Genomic DNA, 24974 nt, shown 5'->3' on the forward strand with positions numbered 1-24974 from the left:
GAGCCCCTCAAGGCAGATTTCAGCCTGGGAAGCTTGGGTCCCTGGAGTGGGGACCACCGGGAGACACAGGAACAAAAACGCGGCGGGGTTGCCAAAGGAAGGCCACAGGAAGACCCGCAGCAGCAGATGGCGATTGGCCGGGCTGTAGGGGAAGTTGAAGCCCCGTGAGTGCCCGCCGAAGGCGCGATGCCCCGGGAGGCGGCATCGAATGGAGACCCCCACCACTGAAGTTACACTCAAAGTCGTAGCAGGCGAGATTAGGGGGCCTCCCGCCACCACCCGAGGCACCTCCCGGGGCTCTCTCGCAAACTCGTGGCCAAGGAGAGCGGCAACCCGGGCTAGGGCAGCCCGAGAGCGCCTGGTCGAACGGAGGCGGGCACACATGGATTTCAGAGATGAGCTTCAGGTATGTGTCTTCTAAAATTCTTGGCCTAATCTTCTGGTCTCCTGAAGGTAGCAACAGTGGGGCTCTAGGCCAGCAATTCTCAACCAGGATGTTGTAAGATCCTTTTAAGGGTGCGACAGGGTGCTATACAATAGTATCACTGTTAGGTGTGCAGACACCTATGCATGATTCATAAGATAAACCCAAAGATTTCAAATACGAATCCTTAATGTCAAAAAAACATTTCTGACCTTTTGTGGTCTTTCTGCATTTTTTGCAACAAAAGAATTACTCTATTATTTTTCCATGGTCAAAAAATGAGTGAAAGCTAAAAGCTGGCATTTTTCCGAGGGGTGTTTGAAGCTATCAAGGGGTGGCTTGTGCCTAAAAAAACTGAAAACCACCCTAGGCAAAAACCACTTCCCTACATCAACTGCTGGTATCACAGCATCCAGAATGCTAACTGCTGTACTTGGAAGCTTCCAGGTATTTTCCAAATAAATGGGCACTAAAAGTTACATGAGGAAAAAATTATGCAGCCACAGAGTAAAAAACGAGCGTCTTGTGATGATGAAAGTGTAAAGAGAGTTACCATATTAGAAGTTCTTCTACCCCGAGATGAAATGAGTGAGAAATCTTAAAATGTCTTTCTGTAAATGGTTAATTTAGCATTGGAGCACACAAGACAATGGGCATGCAAGCACTGGAAAGCTTGAATGAAGTCTGACAAGGGACATTAGGATGCAAAGGACAATAGGTACTTTAGGCGGAACTGGTTATCAATTCAGAGAGGAATCTCAAAAGAGTCTTTACCCCTACTTCATCTTCTTAAATCGCAGCTCGCCAATTAAAACACATGTCAAAATGCCCAAAGATTTTATTTTGAGCTAATATGTAATCATCTCTATATACACTACTCAAAAATCCATAAATCAGGACAAAAATTATTGAAATAAACTTAAAATATTATAGCATATGTTTGATTTTTAGTGTCTGATTTTTTTTTATCTATAATTTGTTAAAATGACGACTTTGGAAAGTTTTTGTGCGTGCAGCCCTCAACAGCTCATCAAAACTTGTTGAGTGGTCATCCAGCTGAAGCAACTGCCCACCCCTGATCTACAGCAACTTCAAAAAATAATTATTTTATACTTATTCCCAGTTTCCCCTTTAATCCATTTCTGAAGGATGTACCATTGTCCTTGCTCCAAGACAGACCCTTCTGACATCATAAGCCCATCTATAGCCATTCCAAATACAACTACAAACTAGTAACTCTTCTGCCAGACTGTAGCACAGCACAGCCTTTTAAGAGGTTCTCAACAACTAGGGATGCCAATGGTTAAAGAGAGCAGAGCTGGGTACAATGGCACAGCCAGTGCTCCAAGACTCCTAATACGTCTTCAGTAGGGCCATGATAAAGAGCTCCGAGACACACTGTTGGAGAAGCTGAAGGTAAACATTTTCCTGGAGTGCAGGTTCATGTCTCTAACCACAAACTCGCTAACTTTAGGTTCAACTCTGTCTAAAGCAGCTCTTCAGGGGTACTTAGAACCGCATACAAATGTTTGCCAGGCTTTCAGAGACTGCCTTTCCATTTTACAAAGCCAAAAGAGGCTACGTTACAATTCCTTTCATTGGAAGTTGCCCCTCATCTCTCTTGCCTATCTCCTGAGGTTTATGCTCTTTTGGGCAATTATTATAAAGCTTTGATGAAGCGTGGGTGAATTCTGCATTCATCTTAAAAGCAAAACATATTTTAGAAGATGTAGCTGTATACTTGAAACAGCTTCAAAAGAATGCATATAAGAGCTGACTTTATAGGATAAGATATCATTAAATGGAATATACAACTGAGAGCACATGAAAAAAAAGCCCAGTGATGTTTCAATTCTGCTGCTAACCAAAGTTATAAAAAAATAACAAATTTATAAAAATAAATAAATAAATAAATAAAATAAATCTCACAGATTTTTCAAGTGCAAGAGCTCACTCATTAGCATGGCTGCCTAAAGGATTTCATAGTGTTTTTAGGCAATACACATCCAAAATATTTTACCCAGTTACTTACCAGTTCTTGTAGTCTAAGAAATGCTGGCAGCACATTTGCCTCCATTTCCCTCAGCTGTTCTGCTTTATCCAGTACCTTTTAACAAAGGGTGATCTTATTACAGAGTGCATTTTAAACTGTCCTTTCATGTAGGATTCAACAACTTTTCTAGCTTAGCTGATGAAACCACATTTTAACTACTATACCCTTGGATGGCAAAAGGAACCAGTTAAGTAGTAAGACATTTCAGACACAGCATGTCGGGAAGAGTATAGATTCAAGTGTGCTGTGTGCAAGCCACCCGGAAAGAGAGAGAATCCCCAAGAACCAAGTTTGCCATGGCTTGTGGCAGTGTGAAGTGGAGATTAAAGCAAATCATCCATGCACTTGGGTATTACTGACAAAACCCATGACATCATTAGCAGCCGATTAAAATATCCAGTCTCATTTACAGATAATTCTGTTATTTTAAAAGCTTTAAATAACATGCATATTAGTTGGGTTTTACCTAAATAGGTTTATTATGAGAGACTCTGCATATTTCCACCAAGCGATGACCTTTCATTAGCAAAAGGTGCTGTTATCTTTATAGTTCATACAAGTCTGATTTTCTGGTGCGACATGATTTTTGTCAAACCTTGTCTCAGATTAAGCTCAGAAACTTGATTATTTGCCCTATGGAAAATCTGTAACAGCTCCAAGAAATAGTTTATTTTTGTGTGGACACTATTAGCAAACATCAGCTTTTTAAATGGGATCACTGTACATATAAACAACTAACATATGTTAAATCCTAGAGATACAAATGGGAGCCTTACCCAATAGTCAGTAAAGAAACCTTATATACCAGAACACTTGATATCTTGAGCAGAAATGGAGGAAGGGGAAGGAAGGAGAGGGGAGTACAAGTTTTTTTTTTCAGTTTCCTGTCCTTCTGAATTTAAATACAAACTTCCAAAATGATTATATCTTTTGGGATATTGCTGCTGTAATGACATTACAAGTCTTTAGAGAACTGGATTCTGTTCTCTTTAATGGCTTTTTTCCCTCAAATATTAAGAGACATCCATCTTCCTCACTACCCACAGAAGAGAATTAATGGATGTCTTATACAGAGAGGCATTTCAAGATCAGATGATATTGAGGGGAAACATGATATTGCCAATTTATGCAGTTTTAAAAGTAGGTTACATGTATACTTGTATAGGATGTTTTAGATAGGGAGGATCCTTTGTTGAGCAGGGGGCTAAACTAAATGACCTCCTGAGGTCCCTTTCAGCCCTACTTTTCTATTATTCTATCCTTGATGGCAAGGCCAGGTATATAATAGTAAGTCATTAGTGCACCTTAAGTGTTTTGCACAAAAATAACATATAATAAAGGCCTATAACAGCAAATATTATTGCTTAACTAAAACATGGATTGACTTCTGCAAGATGTTTTAGATTTTTAATAAATAGTCATTTCATAACTTTCACTGTTAAATAATATTATAAACTGCAAGTTTATCTGTGAGAACACAACTGTTTTAAGTGTAAGAATGAATAAGTTTTATCTTTACAATTCTTAAAGTAAGTAGAATGACTCATTTTGTTTTCCTTGAGTAATGTGGAATGCTCAGCACCCATACGTGGATTAAGAGAAACATTTAGAAGGCTTTGCATGAGAGGAACCATTTATCTTAATTTTCTCTGACTTAATTGCAACTGAAATATTAAGTTATTTACCACTGAAATTAAATCGAATAAATTTGTTTTGTCAGTTTATGCTACTAGTCTGCAGTTTTTCCATCAATCTCAATTTAAACCACCCTATAATAAATCTAGAAGACACAAGTTAATTCACATAAATTGATTTTTCCCGTCCTGTCTGTTTCCATGCAGAACAGAATTGAAATACTAATCTAACACTTAATTCTTCTGATTTAGCAATTATTTACCCAATACAATTGATCATTTTGAAGAATTTAATGTTTTGCCTTCTGTAATCAATTTTCAACTAACTTCTAATAATGGGATAATAATGTTAATATAAAATGCAAACTGTCTCTACAAGTCTTTAAAATCAAGCATTTACCCCTTTCTAATGCATATACTAATCTGAAAATAATAGTTTTATAAAATTCATGGGGCATATTTCAATCTTACATTTAAATTTAAAGATGTTTTTAATATTCATTTGTGGTTATATGTTAAAACAGTTTTCTCTGAATCACCTCTAATATCCTGTAAGTACTGTTAAATTTCATCTTGCTGATTCTTTTTAAAGGATAATAATTGGATTTATTAACTTGAGTTAAACATTCCTGTATAAAGTTACTAAGATACTAATGTACTAATTAAACAGAATATAAAGTTCTTGAACTCAATATGTATATTTTGAGTGAATACATAACATATTTAACAGTGATTTGTGAAATAACAAGATGTTTCAACATATTTGTGAACTTCTCCCTTATTTGACTTGAATAAAGCCAAAACAGTATGCCCACAAATGACAAGAGGAATAATCACCAAATGGCACCTAAATTCCAATCTGAATGTCTATTTCAGTCAGACTTCTTTTACTAAATGTGTTGATCTTTTTTTTCTAACCAGTTAGTTAGACTATATGTTCATTGTTCCTATTATTTGAAGTTGTCTGCCAATAATACTATGTGATTTCTGAATTTTCAATTGAAATAAGTATGCTGAACCACCTGCTTTATGAAATGCACAAAAATCATGTGGCCAAATTAAATTTTTCCATTGCTTTAGTTTTCCCCATTCGGCTTCAATCACAATGATAACCTTTACAGGCAAGAACTGAGCTTTAAATCTTGCTATTGGAATTCAAGAGCCATAAAATTTCAGTAGCCCTTTATGTAATGGAACCAATCATTCAGGCTCCTCAGCTTGACCTCTAAACTCAATCTATTTTAGCCTAGCTACTTTCTTTATTTGTGCGTTACATACTGAACTTCCCTACTACTCCCCTATGTGGTTTCTCTTTAATAGAATTATACCCCAAGAGAAATGTTTGATGTTGTCTCCATACCTAATTAAAAAATGAATTCAGGTTCTCTCAGTACCTTGCCATTTGATAAAAAAATAATGTTTTTTTTTTATGCAAATGTTATGCTTATTTATCCATTTGGCAAAATTTACTGTTAGCATTTACGTGTGACCACCTCTAAAAGAAGAACATAACAGGGGCCTATACATGAGTAGAAAGGCTGCTCCAACACGCTGTAATTACAACACATCAGAACAGACTCAATTAATCGAGTCTGCTGGAGCATGGTAATTACTGTAGCCTCCAGCGTCTCATGTATCAGCATTGAATGAGCTTTAGATAAAGTGCCCCTGCTGCCATTATGAAGCGCAGGTATGCTGATACACAAGATGCTCTGGCGCTTTAATTAAATTAGAGCAGCTTTCAGAGCCTCTCTAATTAAAGCACCAGCCACCTCCCTCCTGGAGCATGTGTATAAACATCCAGTGAAGGTGACTAAAACCCAGTAAAGCAGTTTAAAGATTCCCATAAAACTTAATGTAGCAGAACTCTTGTAATGGCCAATATGCATTTATTCCATGCATAAAAGGATTGTGATAAATGCAAACGCTCAATTCAATAAATGAAAATAAGGAGAAACAATGTGGGTGTTAAATTACTTACAATGTATATTGTTTCATTCTGTAGCTCTTCAGCCATAGTCTCTTGCTTAAATAGACATACAAACTGATTCAAAGTGTCGCAGGATATGTGTGAAGCACTTTTAGTCTTAGAAGAAAGGCTCTGCAACTGGCTCAGAATTTTCTCTAGAAGAAGCCTTGAAGTAGAGCATTCAACACAGTTCACAAATACATGAGGAAGCTACAAAAGAGAAGAAACATGTAAAATTTCCACTTGAAAATAAAGTTTCAGGTCAATAAATCTAGGAGTGAGTTTAAAAAACTCCTCAAATCTAAAGGCATTTTGGAATGCAACCTTCAAATCTGCTCCTGAAATGATGTGTGGGCATGTTTACAATGTACTTTCAGAAGCATGCATCTATCACACATCTATGCAAATGTTCTGAGGACTAGAGACAATATTACATTTAAGCATGATGATCATTCAAGACATTTGTTCAGCAATAGCTGCCATGAGCTTTTGTTGCAGTAACAATTGGGCTTCAAGATTAATACACAAAAAGATTTTAAATTTTAAATAGCTCTCCCCTTGATCCATTTCTAACATTATTTGGGTATTGTGTCTCAATAGCAGAAGTCCTCAACCACCAGACAGAATTTATTTAAAAGCTTCAAGTCTGATATACTAAAATGTATACTTACAAGTTTGTATTGGTTTGCAGGTATATGTGAACATAACAAGACCTTTAAGCTGTATGCTAAATTCTGAGTAACCAAAGCTTTCAAATATATAAGAACTTTATTCCTAGAAGGGTAGTTACTTGCATATTTAACTTCAGAACTGATCACATGAATAAAACCAGCAAAATGGCAGAACAAAGGGAGATACACACATGTACCAGATACATATCTACCTAAGAATTACACGCAGAGATTGCCTGATTGTCCCAGGGGGATAAAAATGGAGGCACCAGAGCAGCCTCCCAGAGTGGGACCTGAGGCAGGGCTGACCCGCCCAAAGAAAGAAATAGAAAGCCCTGAAAAGAGGGCACACTTACCGTCCCCAGGAGAAGCGGAGCCGCGCTGAGAAGGGCTGCCAGCGCGGTTCATCAGCTGCTTTTATTGCCAGCTGGGAACGGCGCTGGCAGATGACGTCAGCAAAAACCGCCACCCGGCAGATTTAAAAGCCGGTGGCGGGAAAATGGAAACGGGGCAGCAACGCCAAAGCCAGAGGGCAAAGCTTCTCCCCAGGCTGCAACTCAACAGAACAAGGTTGGCAGCTCAGAAGGGGGCCAGACAGAGACCCGAAGGAGGAGTCTCAACCACATTAGAAGAATTACAGAACTGGCTCAGCAGGACACTCAGGCCAAGGAGGAACGGCGTCGAGGGATCCCATGAACCACAGACACCGGACCCATGAGTGGGATGGGCAGAGACCCGCACCCCGATTGTTCTTTTCTTCTCTTCTTTTTTGTTACTTTGTTTTGGAGGGCACACAGAGCCTGGACCAGGGGAGGTACCTACGAGTGACCCTGAGCCAAGAGAGAGGACCAAGGCGGCACAGCAGAAGCCTCAGAGACAAGGATGGTCTCAAACATCACTGTCATCCTAGGTGAAAGGTCATCGAGGGGCGGGCAAGGAGAGAAGAGAGTGGACGAGAACATCAGAAAAGGATAGGCCGGCGACCCATCATCCAGTGGTCCTGAGGGCTGGTGCATGGCTGGGGTGTAGAGGAGGTGGAGCCCCAAGAACGCCTGCAAAGGGCAGCACCCAGTCTGTGAGAATCCCCGAGGAGGAACCCCACCACTAAAGAAAAGAAGACGAAGTCATGGTAGAAGAGTGTTGGGGCTTCCCTCAGGGTTGAACACAACCCTACACAAAGGTCCTGGGGACACACCCCACAGCCGGAACCGGGTGTGCGCTCGAAGGTCGCTAGAGAGCGCCTATACGAGACCAGGTGGGTGCACTGATAATATTTTTAACAGAAAAGCTTAAATTTGGTCACTCCTTTCAGCCCTTACTTTAAAGAACTGAGATACTGTTCAGCTCTCAAACATCAATAAATGAAGTGATTTTCATGTTATTCATTGGCAAAATTTCAATTTTTACAGCACTGTTTTAATGCATGAAAGTTAAGGTTGGAAGACAAATACCTCATTGATGCTATTTTGATGGCTGTTGTATCTGCCACATACACTTATATAAGGAAAAAAATGTTACCTGCATAGCAACTAGTTCTTAAAGTAGAATGTTTGCATAGAACCCTACTCCTAGAGAAGCATATGTTCCTTTTTCACTGAATATCAAAACCTCTGGAAAGCATTAGTCATAGGGGCACAAGTATATTTCTTGCTAAACCAAACTTCAGGTGCGAGGTTATATATAGAAGCTTCACTGCTGACCTCATTCCAGTCATTCCACTTAATCAGAACCTGTATCATAGATTGTGAGGAAGGTGGGTGGGAAATGTAGATACCTGCTGGCAGTCCACTCAAACAATGTTTACTAGCAAATATTCTTACCTCCTCCTTTTAGCATTGTATTTAAACGGCAGGAAGCACAAAGAGACCTGGGCATTGTGATGCTCTTAAACAATGGATAAGGAGAGTTAGGCAACTCAGAATGAGATTCAAAACATTCACCATACTGAGCAAGCTTAACTAACCAGTAAACAATCCTGTCCCCTTTTGAAGCTTAGGTCCCTACCTTTAGTTGGATGCTCTCAATCCTATCCTGAATTAAGTGTCTACACCAACTCTACCAAAAGCCAAAGAAGGATCACTCCCATCCTTTGAAACACTTAGTGGATGAGGAGATAGATAGTATTCCTCTCTTATGCAACAGCCTAGTCCTTAGACCACTCACTCAGGATGTGGAAGATACCAGTTAAATGCTGAGGGTGGCCAGACCCACATCTTCCACTCCGATTGCAATATGCCCTAACTTCCAGGCAAAGCTCAGGTGAGGGCAATCTATACCCCTTCCATTGAGGCTGTGCCACTTTGCAGAAAAGAGGGAGTAAGAACAAGCATAACTCTCTAGTAGCACAGTTACAGTATTCACTTGGCAGTTGGGGGCCCTGGATTCTGGTCTCTACTCTATGTACAGCTTATATTTTAACCACTGATAGCTTAATATAACATATAAACCATAACATAAGCCTGAGGTGGCCAACCTGCAGCACATGTGACAAAAGTGGTAGGGCAGCATGTATGTGTGGCATGTAGCAGTCCAGGGAGGGATGGGCAGCACAGTGGGAGATAGGGCAGGAACCAGCGAGCAAAGCAGCAGATCTGGCAAGAAGCATAGGGCAGAGCAGTCTATCAGGAAAGGGGAAGAGAATTGGAGTAGCACTTGGGAATGGTATGGGGCTAATTTGTGGCACGCCCGCCAAAAAGGATGGCTCTCGCTGACATAAACCATCCTTAGAAGAGACCAGAACCCAGATCTTCCCACTTGCGAAATGAGTGAAGGAACTGAACCTGGGTCTCCCCATCCATGAATGCATGCCCTCAGCAGTTGATATTGTATAAAAGAGGAACACCACTCACTGCCACCACCTTCTCCTCCTGCTCTTGTGTTTCTCAAAGAAAGTGGCAGCCTCTACTTTACACCGTGCTGTGACTGTGCTGTTATTACAGGGCATATATATTAGGCTATATCAGGGCACGTGAAACACCCAATTTGTAGATCCTGATGGAATATGGCAAGAGCACATGATGGGGTGCTCAGCCCTGGCAATACTGAACCATGTACAGAATAGGACTTTAGGCACCTAGGGAGCTTTACTTGAAAAAACTTAAGCATTGCAGGCTTCCAGTACTGGTTTTCATTATTCTACTTTTTGACTTAGGTGGAATTTAGATGCTTTGGAAAAAACAATCAAAACAGACAGAAAAAGAAAAATAGTTCATGTAAACATATTCAGGTAGACAGAAAAAGAACGGCCACAAGGTTAATGGGATGAGGAGACAGAGTTACAAGTCCTCTGGCTCTAACAATTCTAAAAGATATCGAGTGGATTCAGGGCCGTGGTTATCATCACAGTCTCGTTTTTGTGAGGAGCATGCATTCTGCCACACAGACTCACTTCTTTCCACACAATTTAGCTCTTTGGGGCCAAGACTGCATGTGCTTTTTTCAAGGCTTTACAATGTCATTATCTGAAAGTGAAGCTAAACTCTTCCAAAGAGTTAAAAGTCCTATATGGCAATTTTAATACTAAACATTAAGAACTCCAATATTAATCTTTACAGACATGCCCAGAAGCCAGTCTACTTCCTAATGCAGGGGTACTTGCTCGCAGCAGGATGATGAGAAGAGTTTCTGGTCTTGGTTTGCTATTGGGACAAAACTGACTGAAATAATTCCTGATATACTCAACCTCTCCTGCTTGAGGAGCTGCTTCTTCTCCCCTCAACTATCATACAAATACCATGGTCTGATGTCAGAAGGTCACAAAAAGAGGTACACAATGTTAAGACATGAGTCTGAGGAAGGACAGACAGAGTCAGCAGTGATAATCAGATAGGAGAGGAAGGGAACGTGATGCTAACAGGAACCTGGGGAACACAAAGGAATCCACCTCCATGGGACAAGTGCAAGGTAATGTCATTTTTAGCAAATTATTGAAGTACTGAAATTATTGGCAGTATTGAAGAATTAATGTTAGTTCGGTCTTCCAAAGGTTAAATTCAGGTAAAACCAAATGAACAGTCTATAGAGATCAGGAAAACACAAAAGAAGTCACGATTTCAACGGATAATAACTACCAACCTCAAACCACCATCAGTAAAACATCTACATGGGAAAGTATGTAAAGAAAAAGCAGAAACAATACAATAAGGAAAAGAAGCCTAGAAGTAGGAAAAACATTAGGCTGGCCTCACTCCTATATGTCTCATTTCTCCTTCCAAATTGTTAACCTGATCAAACAAACTTATTACCTGAAGACAGCAAATTTTCAAAACGAGCTATCAAGTAAGTCAGTCTATTGAGAACTTAAACATCAATATCTAACATTAAAGCTTTGTCCATCTGCCATCTTGTAAGATGTCTACATTTATCTGAAACTCCAACAACAAATGTACACTAAATTCTGCATTCAAACAGGATATAATAATTTTGTATTTCTGCTAACTTGAAGTATATGCTGGATCAATAAATATTTATTTAAGCTATACTAAAACCTAATAGAAACTCATTCTCACATGTTTATTATTATTTTAGAAAATGGCAAATGATTTCTTATATACTTGGCAAGTTTCTACTTACCATTTGTATCAATCTGCATTTAGATAGAAATTGGAATTTAATTAAAAGTGCACAACAGCATATCTAAACTGTTATCATTAGTTAAAGAAAACTAATGTAAATATGCTACATGCATGAAAAACTGTTGTCAACAATTTTTGTATTTAAAACGGATTTATTAAATAAAGGAAGCATTATCTGTAGTTAACAAATTGAACTGATTGTTTCTGGTGATGCTTCTGATTCAACTGATGCCCTTCAAGGTTAGTAGATTTCATTCTCATGCTTTGTCTTTATTTATGCCTTTAAAGAGGAAGACACACTTTCCTGATTTGATAAATCTCAATTAGTTTCTCAAGTGTAAAAGAGCTACTTGTTGAACTGAACTAGTTAAATAAACTATAATGAAGATAACATTCTCTTCTGCACCTGCAGAAAAGCCTACTGCTGCAAAAGCAAAGTCTGGTTCCAGGTGCTCAAGCAATGAGTTTCACTAGTTCAGTGATTTGACGTCATTTAAACTGGCTGCAAACATGGACAGCATGAATATTTTTTAAAGTGTCTTAGTAGATTATAGTATAGGTAAATTTTGTAGAGTGCTGGGTTTTTAGTTGTAGCCGTGTTGGTCTAAGGACATAGGCAGACAAGGTTCTTTGAGTAGATGTGATATCTTTTATTAGACCAACTGAGTAGTTGGAAAAAAAGTTCTTAGCAAGCTTTCAGGCAGTCACCCCTCTTCAGGCATAGGGAGTCTCTACTGGTCTGAGACTCCAATAAATGAGAGAAGCTAAGTGTAGCAGGATGTCAGTGAGAATGTAAATAGGTAGAAATTAGAAAGACAAAAGGTAAAGCAGAGAGGGGAGGGGAGAGAAAGCAGGGGGGAAAAAAGGCCAAAAGGGGACATTATAGTGATAGAATACAAGGTAGAAAAAAGGCTGTCCGTGAAAAAGGAAATAGTTGAAGATTAGGAAACGGGAATGAGAGACACTATCAAGATTGCTATCATTTCAAACATGTTGATTGTTAAAATGAAAAAAATACTGAAATTAAATTCTAAAAACCAAATCTCGTAAAACCAATATTTAGATTTAAAATATTTATATTTTATCCATACAATTATGCATGCTTGTCACTCCCTCTCCCCCTCATGTTCCATCTTAAATTAGGTTGGACCCTGATAAGGATAAGGATTGTGTCTTCTGTTTGCACAGCACCTAACAAAATGAAGCTCTGAACATGACTGGGGTTTCTAGGGCTAGTGACAGACATTCAAAAAGCCTGAGCCTGAATTGATTCAATCTTTGCAGATCAGTCTAACCTGGCTATGCTAAATCAGTTTTGTAACCACAGACACCCCAGAAATGCAGGCACATGCCTGCAGTGGCTCAGGATAGAAGCCGGGGAGCACTATGTCAGCCCTCCCTTCACTTCAACAGGACTGAGCTGACGGGGGTCTGGCCAGGCCCTGGCAGGATGCTCTGATTATTCCTCTCCCTCCCTCCTAAGCAGTCCAGCAAGGAATGTTTATCATTCCCCTTAACTCACTGTTTATCAACCTATTAAGAAAATAAAGCCTCTCTCCATTAAATAATGGAGCTTTTCTTAAACAGCTCTTCCAAGGAAGGACATTAAGCTACCTGCTGATTAGCTCCAAAAAGCCTGCCTGCCTGTCGTCTCCCACAGCACTGAACATAGTCAGCATGTGGTCTGCTAGCTAATGCTGAGGTGTCTGCGTAAAGCAGAGGGGAGGGGGGGAATAATTCCTTCTCAGCAGGGAGAATTCAGGCAGATGCTCTGTGCCTACAAGTCTCTACTGGAGCTGCAGCCAGGGAGCAAAGGAGAGGGGCCAGCTCTGATGTGGAACAGAGAGCCCGCCCAGTCCAGAGAGCATGCCTGGATGCTAGGGGTGTCTGGTTTCTCTTAAACCAGCAAGGGGTCTGGGACAGACATTGCATAAACCAGTTTGACCCAAATCAGTTAAGTCTGATACTATATTTAACTAGGTTTATCTCAAACCAGTTTCAGCCATTTTCAAAATGGTTTATGTGCACTGAACATCTATTCTCATAGTTTCATAGTTGGTAGGGTCGGAAGGGACCTGAGAAGATCATCTAGTCCGCCCCCCTGCCATGGCAGGAAAGAGTACTGGGGTCAAAAGACCCTGGCCAGATGTTCATCCAGCCTTTTTTTTAAAGACCCCTAGGGTAGGAGCCAGCACCACTTCGCTTGGAAGTTGGTTCCGGGTCCTAGCCGCCCTGACACTGAAATAGCGCCTCCTAATGTCTAGCCTGAAACTACCCTCCGCTAGCTTGTGTCCGTTGTTTCTTGTAACTCCCAGGAGTGCTCGGGGGAACAGGGACTCTCCCAATGCCTGCTGGTCCCCCTTGACTGCCACTAGATCCCCTCTCAGCCTTCTCTTTCGGAGGCTGAACAGGTTCAGGTCCCTCAGCCTCTCCTCGTAGGGCCTGCCCTGCTGACCCCTGATGATGTGGGCGGCCCTCCTTTAGACCCTCTCCATATTGGCCACATCCCTCCTGAAGTGCGGCGCCCAGAACTGGACGCAGTATTCCAGCTGTGGCCTGACCAGGGTCGCATAGAGGGGGAGAATCACCTCCTTGGACCTGCCTGAGATGCATCTGTGGACACACTACAAGGTATGGTTGGCCTTCCTGACCGCATCCCCACTTTGTCGGCCCATGTTCATTGTGGCATCAATAATGACTCCAAGATCCTTTTCTGTCTTGACACTGGCAAGAAGGGAGTGCCCCAGCCTGTAGGTGTGCCGCTGGTTCTTCCTCCCCAGGTGCATTACCCTGCACTTGTCAGTGTTGAACCCCATCCTGTTTTCATCGGCCCACCCCTGTAACCTGTCTAGATCCTGTTCTGTTACAGATTTAAACCAGTTTCTGATCATTTAAACTGGTTTATGTGTAATGTCTCTCCCTAGCCTAGATGCCATTAAAACATAATTAGCCACCAACTAGTAGCATTATAGGATTCAGTATTTATACACTGCCCATTTTTATGGGCAAAAGGGGAGGGGGGTTAAAGGTAAATTATTCAGTTAAAAATGTAAGGTGTGAACAGGTATGATCAGTCTGTTATTGTGCTTTTACTCATTCAGTCATACAGGGAGAACTCACTCTTCACTGAGGGCCACCCTTAGCTCAACTCTCCTCACACACAAAAAATTTCATTAAGGGTATCTGCAGCTTTCTTTTAAATTTCTAACAAAGGCTGTGGTGGCCAGTGTTATATTTTAATTTGTATGATGTTGTGTATCACTGCTTGGGGAGAGAAAGGATCCTTTCTGCAATAAAATGAGAGACAAGAAGAAGCCAGAGACAGTCAAGGAAGGAAAATCAATTGTTTTTGGAGATCTTCCCCAAATAGCAAGTAGCTTCCTTGAGGGATTGTTTTTAATTATTCACTGGTTTTAAGCCTTTCTGAATTCAGTATGAATTTAAAATTATTCTTACCTCTAGTGTTTTTAGAAGAGTTTGCAGCACGTAAGTCTTTCCACTGGATGTATGTCCATAGATAAAGATAGATGGGAAGCTATATTGCTGACGCTAGGAGAAAAGTTAAAAATTATTTTTTTAAATAGAGATTTAAAGGACTTTGAGTCATCAAGTTTCCTGCCAGCAGAAAGACTTTGTTTTAAATTAAGGTACTCAATATAGAATACACAAATTGAAATGCAATATGACATTATATCACTTTGGTCCTTATTAGAGTTTAAAAAAAAATAAGTACAGCCTAAAGCCACCACTGATATCTTGACTAGGGCTAGGTCTACACTGTGTGGGCTGCTGCTGCTGCTTTAACTATGGTATTAGCACTATGGCAGGCAGCCTTCCCCTTTCCCCAGCCCACCTTGTGTGGGCACAGCTCTTCCAGTTAGTTTTCCTATTGCCACAACTGCACCTAAGAGCAAGCCTAGGGGGTAATATGGCATGCTCTTAGTTCAGTTAGGTAAATAAGGGCAGCTGTTAGACCAGTAGTTCTGAACTTTTTCAGACTAAAGGTGCCCCCCAGAAAATGACAGCTCCTATTTTTCACTCATTTTTTGACTGAAGAAAAATAATAGAGCAATTCTTCTGTTGCAAAGAACTCAGAAAAACAACAACCAGTCGGAAGGTTTTTAATACTATGAATTCCTATTTGAAATTTCTGGGTTTATCTTGTGAATTGTGCTTACAAACCTAACAATATTAATACTGTTTGTAATCTTGTGGCACACTTAAAAAGATCTCAAGGCACCCTAAGTTATTAGGGCACCATGGCTGAGAATATCTACGGTAGACTTTAACTTAACTTGCCAATACTGTCTAATGTGAAAGCTACAAAATGCTGTCTCTTCATGAGGATTAAGTAAAATTAAGACAGGAAATATTACAGCAGAGGCAGTAGAGAAGAGGAAGAAAAAGGGATAGGGACCCCATTACCTATTACCTCTACATCTGGGGGCACTACCCCATAAAATAATCTTATCTGTTCAATAGTTTCATGATGTATTTTTCACAGAAATTTTATTAAGTTATAAATAATTTGAAGAACCAATAAAAATGAATATTTGAAGATCTGTTATTGCTTCACCAAGTTTAAGCAGTTATTTGACAGTTCAAGACACTGGATAACATTTTCAAAAGCACATAAATGATTTATGATTTTCAGTCCTATTTTCAAAAGGGACTCTGGTCATATCTAGATCACACAAACATAGTGAGTACTGCAACAGCACCTCTAAACATGCACTGTTCTGTGCTACCCATCATGCCCCAAAAAGAACCGATACTTCTGCATGGCCCTCAGTGCCAGATGTGATCAGTCTGCTTCTGGCTAGAGACCAAACAACAGCATATGTGGAGTACTGTGCCATATTTAAGGCATCACTGCCAGGAATGGGAAACTTGTAGTCTCAGCATGGTCTCAGGGTCCCAAATCATTGATGTGCTCTGAAAGATTTGCCTTCTATTAAACATCCAGTTCTCTATGATCAAGATAAAGTACTTTAATTGAATTAAAAGAAAAAAGGTTGATATCAAAAGGAAAAATGGAAATTGACCTAATTCATTTTAAAAAATAGAAAATAATTATATCTTCAGAATAAGCCTGTCACAGCTTCCAAGGCTCTTGTATATTAGTTTTATTTTTATATTAATCAAAAAAGTTAACATGAAGCTAACAGAGAAAACTTTTTTAGAACAAAAATGTAACTCAACCCTCAGCTCACAAACCCAAAATAAATGCCAGCATAGTTAGATGAGTAATGTAACACATCCTAAAGACTGAACTTGGAAAATTTACTCTCCAATGACACATAAGAAACTTTCTTGGAAGTCTGAAAAAAACATAAGCCATAAACACTGGCAGAACATAAACTTTCATTTAAAATATTAAACTTGTAGCCCTTGCTGTTACAATAAATTAATCAAACTCCAATATTTAAATTTTATTTATTTACTGGGTGCATCTACACAAGACGCTTTACAGAGGGCAAATCTTTCAGACTAATTTAATGCACAGTAAAGCATCACTATCTACACATGCATGTCAGTTACTGAGCATTAGTCTAATGCACCATTTGCTAATACCAATACATAGTGGTACTAGAAAAACAGCGCATTAACTAATGCACTGAAGCACACATGTAGACTCTGACAGGAGCTATTTCCTCCTGGTCAGCCCAGGCAGCAGGGGGCTACAACTGCTGCCTGGCTAAACCCAAATCTCTACAGGGCAGTGGGAACCGTCCCAGCTCCAGGGCAGTTCCCTCCCAGCCGGCCCTGATCTCCATGAGGCGGGGAAGAACTGTCCTCTGGACAGCTCCCCGTACCCCACAGGAACCCAGGCCTGAGCCCTGTGCTCCCTGCCAGGGAGCTGCCCCTGGCTGCTGCAAGGGGTCAGAGCAGGGCAGGAAGAGTCCTGGACTAAACTGCTCCCAACAGACGCATGTTCAGATGTGTACCTAGGCACAGTTTAATGAACCTGAATGTTCTATGCAGAAAATTCAGGCGCATTAATTGCACGTGTAGACAAGGTCACTATCTTGTAAAATTAAATACAGACTATCAATGCTCATTTCCATATTATGAAACAAGTCTACAACGTGCAGACGAGAAACTCCATTGCTTTGCTACTGCCACATCTTTGCCCAGTAGAAGCAAAGCAAAATTAACAAGTCATCTTCAGAACTTTAAAGCAAGAGTGAAGATACTGAGAATTATAACAGTGACATGCTGCTGTTTGAGAGGCAGTACCAAAATACCACCCAAAAAGATAACTCAGTGGAGTGGTAAAAATGGTAGCAAGGCAGAGTTTTCTTTCTTGCCACCTTGAAGCAGCTAAGGGCCACTGGGAAAGGAGCAGAATCATGAAGATCTAGTTCCTTACAGCAGCCAGGAGGGGAAGAGAAGTCATAAAGCTCCCTTCCAGGAAGCAGAGGACCTTGGATTTTTATACACCTATTGGCCAATATTAAAGATGGGGATACAATATACTGCAAGCAGTGTTCCCTCTAAGCTGTGTGCATGCATAGCCGCACACAATAAAAAAATCATGCTGCGCAACAACGGGGGATCCACCCGCACCTACCTGCCAGCCACAGCGTGGGGCAGAGAGGAGAGCAATTGTGGGGCAGACTGAAGCGGTGCATGCTGAAAGGGGACCAATTTAGGAACGGATCGAAGCAGCGCGCTCACGGACTGAAGCAGCACACTCACGGACCACTACCCCTTACAGGGAACATTGCCTCCAACCTACTAGTGTAATAAGCTAGCTGAGGCATTATTCATAGAAATGCCTTAAAAACTCTCAACCCATCCATGAAGCAAACATGTTAGTAGAACATCTACGATCCATTCAAAAATAGAACAGAAAGATCTACCTCTCCAAATACTGACAGCAAAGTGGACATCTGGGATTCTCGACAGGGCATTATACTTTCCAAGTGAAGCAGAGTTGCTTCAGGATACTCTGGATGTTCAAGAGTAGGCATTCTGATTCAGTTTCTACAGCCAGTCACCACAAACTTGTACATCACCTTCCAACATGCAAGGAGGAGGTCAAAATTACAACCTAAAAAATAAAATGTATTAAGGTCACTTTTCTTTCCATGTATGGGAAAATATACTACACAAAAAACTGACACACTTATTAGTCATCATACTTTGTATCAAAAAGTGATTATACTTAAATATTTAACCATGGGTGGGAGGCAAAGGCCATATTCAGGATTGGGACTCTACCACATTGAGGACTATTATGGACAAAAAGACACAAAGAGGAGAAGATGCAGACACAATGTACAAGCAAATGAATACGGAAAAGAGTTGCAACAGCATTACTAGTTATAGGAATGCAGGGATTCTTTTTTCCATTTTGCTTTTATTCAGGCTACAAGCAGTAAGGCAGTAGGTAAAAAAAACAAACTATAAGAAATATGATCACCAAAAAGGAAGAAGGAATATAAAGAATCATGGTTTTGCAGCTATTTTACAGGGGTCTTCCTGAAGCATAAGGGGAGCCGGGGTTATGGAAGATGAGTTAAAAGCACAGTGACCAGTGGTAAGAGTTTGAAAATGCTAGTAGAAGGAAAAAGGGGACTAGATTACCAAATGAACTAGACCAGGAGTGCTAAAGATCCAGCCTGTGGGCTGGATACAGCCAGCAGAGCCGCATCATCCAGCTTGCAGTGCTGCCTGCTGCATACAGCATGTGCTAGCCCCAGCACCACATGCTGCTTGCAGTACCCGCTCCAGACCGGCCCCGCATGCTAGATCTAGGGCTGGTCAGGATCTGGCCCAAAGACCCAGATTCAGTGTGCAGGGCCCAGCCTGGTGCAGGCACCACATGTAGCACACACCCTGAATTGGCCCTGTGTGCTATATGTCATGCCAGGCTGGAGCTAGGGCACAATGCACATGCAGCCAATCTAGTGTGCATGCTGCATGTGCTGCCTATACCAGACTGGCTTGCGTGCTGGATCTGGGGCCGGTCCCAATCAGGGCCACAAACCAGCCCTACATGTTGGATTCAGGCACCACAAAGAGCATATGACCTAGACCAGTGCCACATGCTGTGTGTAGTGCACACCCTATACTAGCTCCATGTGCTGCATGCTGCACATGGGGTTGGAGCTGGCACACAATACAAGCAGCATGCACAGCTGGTCCAGTGTGCCCTGGATCCAGCAGGTGGGGCTGGTCTATGGGCCCAATTCAGCCCACAGAACAGCCTGATGCCCCTCATCTAGCCCATCAGTCCAGATGAGTTTGACATCCCAAACTAGACAGAAGACTGATTCATGAAGGATCTTAAACATATAAGCATAAAACTTGTATTTGAGTGGAAGTGAACATGGAACCAGCGCAGTCACTCAAAACATGGTTCACATGTTCAGAATGTGGAGCAAAGAAGTCATCTTGATTCTGAATGGGCTAGATAACAGTAGACAAGTTACAGTAGACAAGTCATAACAAACTGAGGGCCTTGATGTGGGTCCCAACTGAATAGAGATGGGAAAGACTGATTTTGGTGATACCGTGTAAAGGAAAAATACCAGCATTTAAAAAATAAAAAAAACACACTGAAGTGTGGCACCCTGACAACAGAGCCAACTGATCAGAAGGCAGATGATAGTGTCTGTCAATACACTACCCAGAGAGAGGACTCGAGCAGAATACCAGCATCTCACTTCTGGCCATGTCAGTTATGATGCCTAAATGAAGTGTTAGAAAGAGGGGATGAGATACTAGACTACATAAAGTGAGACAGCTTATCAGCAGAGAGATGCATGTGAGAGTTATCAATATATAAAAAGGTAACGAAGTGCTTGGCACACATTAAAGTACAGGAAACTGGATGCATCAGATTAGCTTCGGTTGTATATAGGCCTTCAGGACTTCTGGAGAGTAATCAAGACATGGAGGCACAAGTACTCCTTTTAAGTGCACAGCCTCTAAACTAAAACTCAATGTGAACAATGCTAACTAACTAAAGGAGCAGCCTGTGTGTAGCTTCTGGCACTTCATTAAGGCCCTTACCTTGTTTCTCAGAGTGCCTGATGGCTCTAATCGTCACCTTGGAATTGACAGGACCTTCTCAGTTCAAAGCCAAGTCCTTGAAACTGCCACCTCCCAGTCCAGTGGTACTCAAAACTTTGGGCCCCATGGGTTGGATGAGTGGTGCATGGCCAGATCAGGCCCACACCACCTCTGCCCAGCCCTGAGCAGCAGGACGGCAGCAGGATGAGACAGACCCTGTCTTGCCTTCCACCATACTAATGAGCCCCACGCTGCCCACTGCTCAGCCCCACACCATGCCTGGCTAACCCAACCTGCCTCAATTGGCCCCGCACTGCCCTGTCAGCTCTGTGCTGCCCCAACTGGCCCCATGTGCTCAGTGTAGCACTCAGGGCCATACTATCTGTCCCAAAGGGCTCCCCACAGGTCTGGAAATCTGGTAGCATGGGAGAGACAATTAGCTGCCTCCACTCCCCTGCTGCCAAATTTTCAATAGGCTGGATGACATAGCTTTACAGGCTGGATCTGGCGCACAAGCTAATCACCCCTGTCCTGGTCAGCTGCACAAATTATGCAGTTAAAAGAGTATAATTACACTAAAAAGTGGATAGTAAGTTCCTATGCACTTAAGCAGCTAAGGCAGCTATCTGAAACAAAGATAACCAACGCTTAAATTATTAAGGAATACATTTTTGTGAGTCCAGCAAAAAAAGTAATGCTGAAGGGCAACCAGCATGGGTTCACAGCAGGTAGATCCTGCCTGACAAACCTTGTTTCTTTTTATGACCAGGTCACAAACTGCTTAGATGCAGGAGTCGAGGTGGATGTCATATACTTGAATTAAAAAAAAAGCCTTTGATACAGTGTCACATCCAATTCTCATTTAAAAAAAACTGAGCAGCTGTGACTTAAAATGATTACACAGTCAGGTGGGTGGCAAATGGGCTAATGGGATGCACCCAGAGAGTGGTAGTGGACAGGCTGGGATCAACCTGGAAGGATGTGGACAGTGGTGTCCCCCAGGGCTCAGTCCTTGGGCCAGTACTGCTCAACATCTTCATTAGTGATTTGGACAAGGGCGTAGTGAGCACACTGTCCAAATCTGCGGATGACACCAAATCATGGGGCAAAGCAAACACACTGGAGGGCAGGGAGCAGATTCAGGTGGATTTGGACAAGATGCAAAAGTGGGTAGAACAAAACAGGATGCAGTTTAACAAGCATAAGTACAGAATACTACACCTAGGAAGAAGGAATCAACAACACAGATACAGACTGGGGGATGACTTTCTAAGCACCACAGCAGCAAAAAGCGTTCTCTGAGTCAAAGTAGACTCGTAGATGAACAAGTTGACAATGTGACAAAACAATCGATAGAGCTAACTGCACTCTATCATGTATTAATAGGTGCATCACGAACAGGTCTACAGAGGTGATAACTTCCCCTCTATGCAGCACTGGTAAGGCCGCAGCTGGAGTACTGCATTCAGTTTTGGGCGCTGCACTTCAAGAGGGATGTGGATAACCTTGAGGGTCCAGAGGAGGGCCACTTCTATGATTAGGGGCCTGCAGGATAGGTCCTATAAGAGGATGAGGGACCTAGTTTCATACTTGGTAGGGTTGGAAGGGACCTGAGCAGATCATCAAGTCTGACCCCCTGCCATGGCAGGAAAAAGTACTGGGGTCAAACGACCCCTGCAAGGTGTTCATCTAATCTCCTCTTAAAGACCCCCAGGGTAGGAGCCAGCACCACTTCACTTGGAAGTTGGTTCCAGGTCCTAGCTGCCTTGACTGTGAAGTAGTGCCTCCTGATGTCTAGTCTGAATCTACCCTCTGCCAGCTTGTGACCATTATTTCTAGTCACTCCTGGTAGTGCTCATGGGAACAGGGACTCCCACAATGCCTGCTGGTCCCCCCTGACTAGTTTGTAACAGGCCACTAGATCCCCCCTCAGTCTTCTCTTGTGGAGGCTGAACAGGCTCAGGTCCCTTAGCCTCTCCTTGTAGGGCCTGCCCTGCTGCCCCCTGATCATGCAAGTGACCCTCCTCTGGACCCGCTCCAAGTTGTCCACATCCCTCCTGAAGTGTGGTGCCCAGAACTGGATGCAGTACTCCAACTGTGGCCTGACCAGAGCCACATAGAGGGGAAGGGTCACCTCCTTGGACCCACTCGAGATGCATCTGTGGATGCATGACAAGGTGTGGTTGGCCTTCCTGACCGCATCCCCACACTGCCGGCCCATGTTCAATTTGCCGTCAATAATGATTCCAAGATCCTTTTCTGCCTCGACACTGATGAGGAGGGAGTTCCCCAGCCTGTAGGTGTGCTGCTGGTTCTTCCTCCCCCGGTGCAGCACCTTGCACTTACCAGTGTTGAAACCCATCCTGTTCTCATCCGCCCACCCCTGTAACCTGTCTAGGTCCAATTGCAGCCTATTCCTCCCTTCTAGCGTGCCCACATCCCCCCACATCTTAGTGTTGTCAGCAAATTTGAACAGGGTGCTTTTTACCCCCTTGTCCAAGTCACTGATGAAGATGTTAAACAGTGCAGGTTCGAGGACTGAGCCCTGGGGGACCCCACTGCCCACAACCCTCCAGGTCGAAAATGACCCATCCACCACCACTGTCTGGGTGTGGCCCTCCAGCTAGTTAGCAACCCATTTGACTGTGTAGGTGTCAACGCCAGTCGCCTAGTTTTTTAATGAGAATGGGATCAGAGACAGTGTCGAAGGCCTTCCTGAAGTCCAGAAAGACTACGTCCACTGCTACTCCTGTGTCTAAGGATGTTGTGACCTGGTCATAGAAGGCCACCAGGTTGGTCTGACAGGACCTGCCTCTAATGAACCCATGTTGGTTACCCCTAAGCATAACCTCCCCTGCTGGCCCCTCATGGACATGCGCCAGCATAATTCTCTCAAAAACCAGGATCGAGATAAGACTAACTGGCCTACAGTTTCCTGGGTCCTCCTTCCTCCCTTTTTTGAAAATGGGAACCACATTGTATCTGTATCTCTTCAGCCTCCATAAGAGAAGGCCGAGACACCGGTGATATTATGGCCGTCTACAAATTTGTCAGGGGGAGCAGCAAGGAATTTGAGATGCTCTGTTTACCAAGGTGCTCCTTGGGGTACCTAAGAACAACAGCCACAAACTGACAGAGAGCAGATTTAGGTTGGACATCAGGAAGAACTTCTTTACGGTAAGGGTTACCACAATCTGGAATGGGTTTGCAAGGAAGGCGGTGCTCTCCCCTACCTTGGCGGACTTTTAAGAGGAGACTGGACAAGCATCTGGCTGGGGTCACCTGACCCCAGAGCTCTCTGTCCCAGGCAGGGGGTCAGACTCGATGATCTGCTGAGGTCCCTTCCGACCCTGAAAAACTTATGAAATCCATGAACACTTGTTATAAAGTAAGCAATAAGCAAAACATTGGGCTCAACGTGTTGTTTACCAAATAATGCATTTACCACTACAGATACAAGTGCAGTGCACTGTAAACAGAAAATGCATGAAAAAGATGGATGTATCAAGCAAGACATTTCCAGGAGAGACTAGAGAAGTACAAATGTCACTAAATGAGGTTCTGGTGAATACCTTTTATTTGGAATGAAGTATGCAATGCTGGTGGCCCCTGTTCAAGGAAAACAGACTCAAACCATGCGCAGAAAGGCTTTTAGGATGCCTTGACAAGGAGCCTCTTACAAAAGGAGACTAAATGAGCAGGGCTTGTTGAGCTAAGGGAGACAGAGACTGAGCAGAGATGACAGCCCCCCACGAATACACCCACGGGACTAAACAGCAAGGGGGGGAGATTATTTAAACTGAAGAACAAGGTCTCAAAAGAGAAACCAGCCATGAATAAATCCTGCCTGAAAACTAGGAGCAGCCTCCAGCGAGAGCAGTGGGGGGCCCCTGCTGCCCATAAGAGCAAGGGACTGGGTCTAAGGGAGAGCAGTCGGTCCGGACGGGCTGAGCAGGTGGCAAAGAGGAAGGGGCGACTTCTGGTTGGTGCCATATGCTGGTGAATCCACAGCAGCTGGCTAGTTTGGCCCCTTCCCCAGTGCCCAGGGACGGTGCCCCACAATTGCCCCCGGGCTTCCAGGCCGGCTCCTAAACCCCTGCGTGAAGGGAGCCCTCCGCCACTCACCTGGCAAAGGAAACCCCTTCCTCTCCCCTCCCCCCGCAGGGCAGGGACCAGCCCGGACCCCGCTCTGGACAAAGAGAATAAAGCAGGCCCCGCGTCTTGACGTCACAGTGGAAGCGCATTGTGACGTCACGGCAGCGGTGACCACCGCGGTGCCGCACTGGGCCGAACACGGGGTACTCCTTGCCGAGCCGAACACTCACCCGCTCGCTCAGCCCGCGCTGCGCCAGCGCATGCGCACTCCACGCCCCGCTGAACACGGCCTGCTGCCCCACGGCCCGCGCTTGCGCAGTCAGGGGAGTCACTGTGGAAGGAGGCGGCGGGAGCGTGCAGCGGTCCGCGGGGCTTGGCCTCTGGCTGCTCGCAGAGCCGGGGGGTGGGCAATGGGATGCGGGGAGAGCAGCGCTCCCTCTCCTGCTCCTGCAGCTGGACTCCAGCTTTGTCAGCATTTACAGAAAGAGACGTTTGCATCGCTTTTGGAACTGTTGTTAGGGGCCAACCCA

At 43.0% G+C, this 24974-nt stretch overlaps 1 protein-coding gene across 3 annotated transcripts in view; it reads right to left on the reverse strand.

Annotated features, from left to right (window-relative positions):
* Positions 1 to 24726, reverse strand: part of ORC5 (origin recognition complex subunit 5) — a 150228-nt gene extending 125502 nt beyond the window's left edge. For 2 of the 3 annotated variants that reach the window (XM_006032955.3, XM_025214712.1), the window contains exons 1-5: positions 24675 to 24726; positions 18192 to 18382; positions 14782 to 14874; positions 6093 to 6290; positions 2457 to 2531 (exon numbers count right to left, since the gene is read on the reverse strand). In XM_006032955.3, coding sequence (XP_006033017.1) covers positions 2457 to 2531; positions 6093 to 6290; positions 14782 to 14874; positions 18192 to 18302 — 477 coding nt within the window. In that variant the 5' untranslated portion in view covers positions 18303 to 18382; positions 24675 to 24726. Of the gene's footprint in view, positions 1 to 2456; positions 2532 to 6092; positions 6291 to 14781; positions 14875 to 18191; positions 18383 to 24474; positions 24571 to 24674 lie in introns of those variants that run through there. The other variant, XM_025214713.1, reaches the window with a different exon arrangement.
* Positions 24727 to 24974: the final 248 nt, after the last annotated feature.

This window comes from Alligator sinensis, unplaced genomic scaffold (genome assembly GCF_000455745.1).
Source record: "Alligator sinensis unplaced genomic scaffold, ASM45574v1 scaffold915_1, whole genome shotgun sequence".
Taxonomy (NCBI): Eukaryota; Metazoa; Chordata; order Crocodylia; family Alligatoridae; genus Alligator; species Alligator sinensis.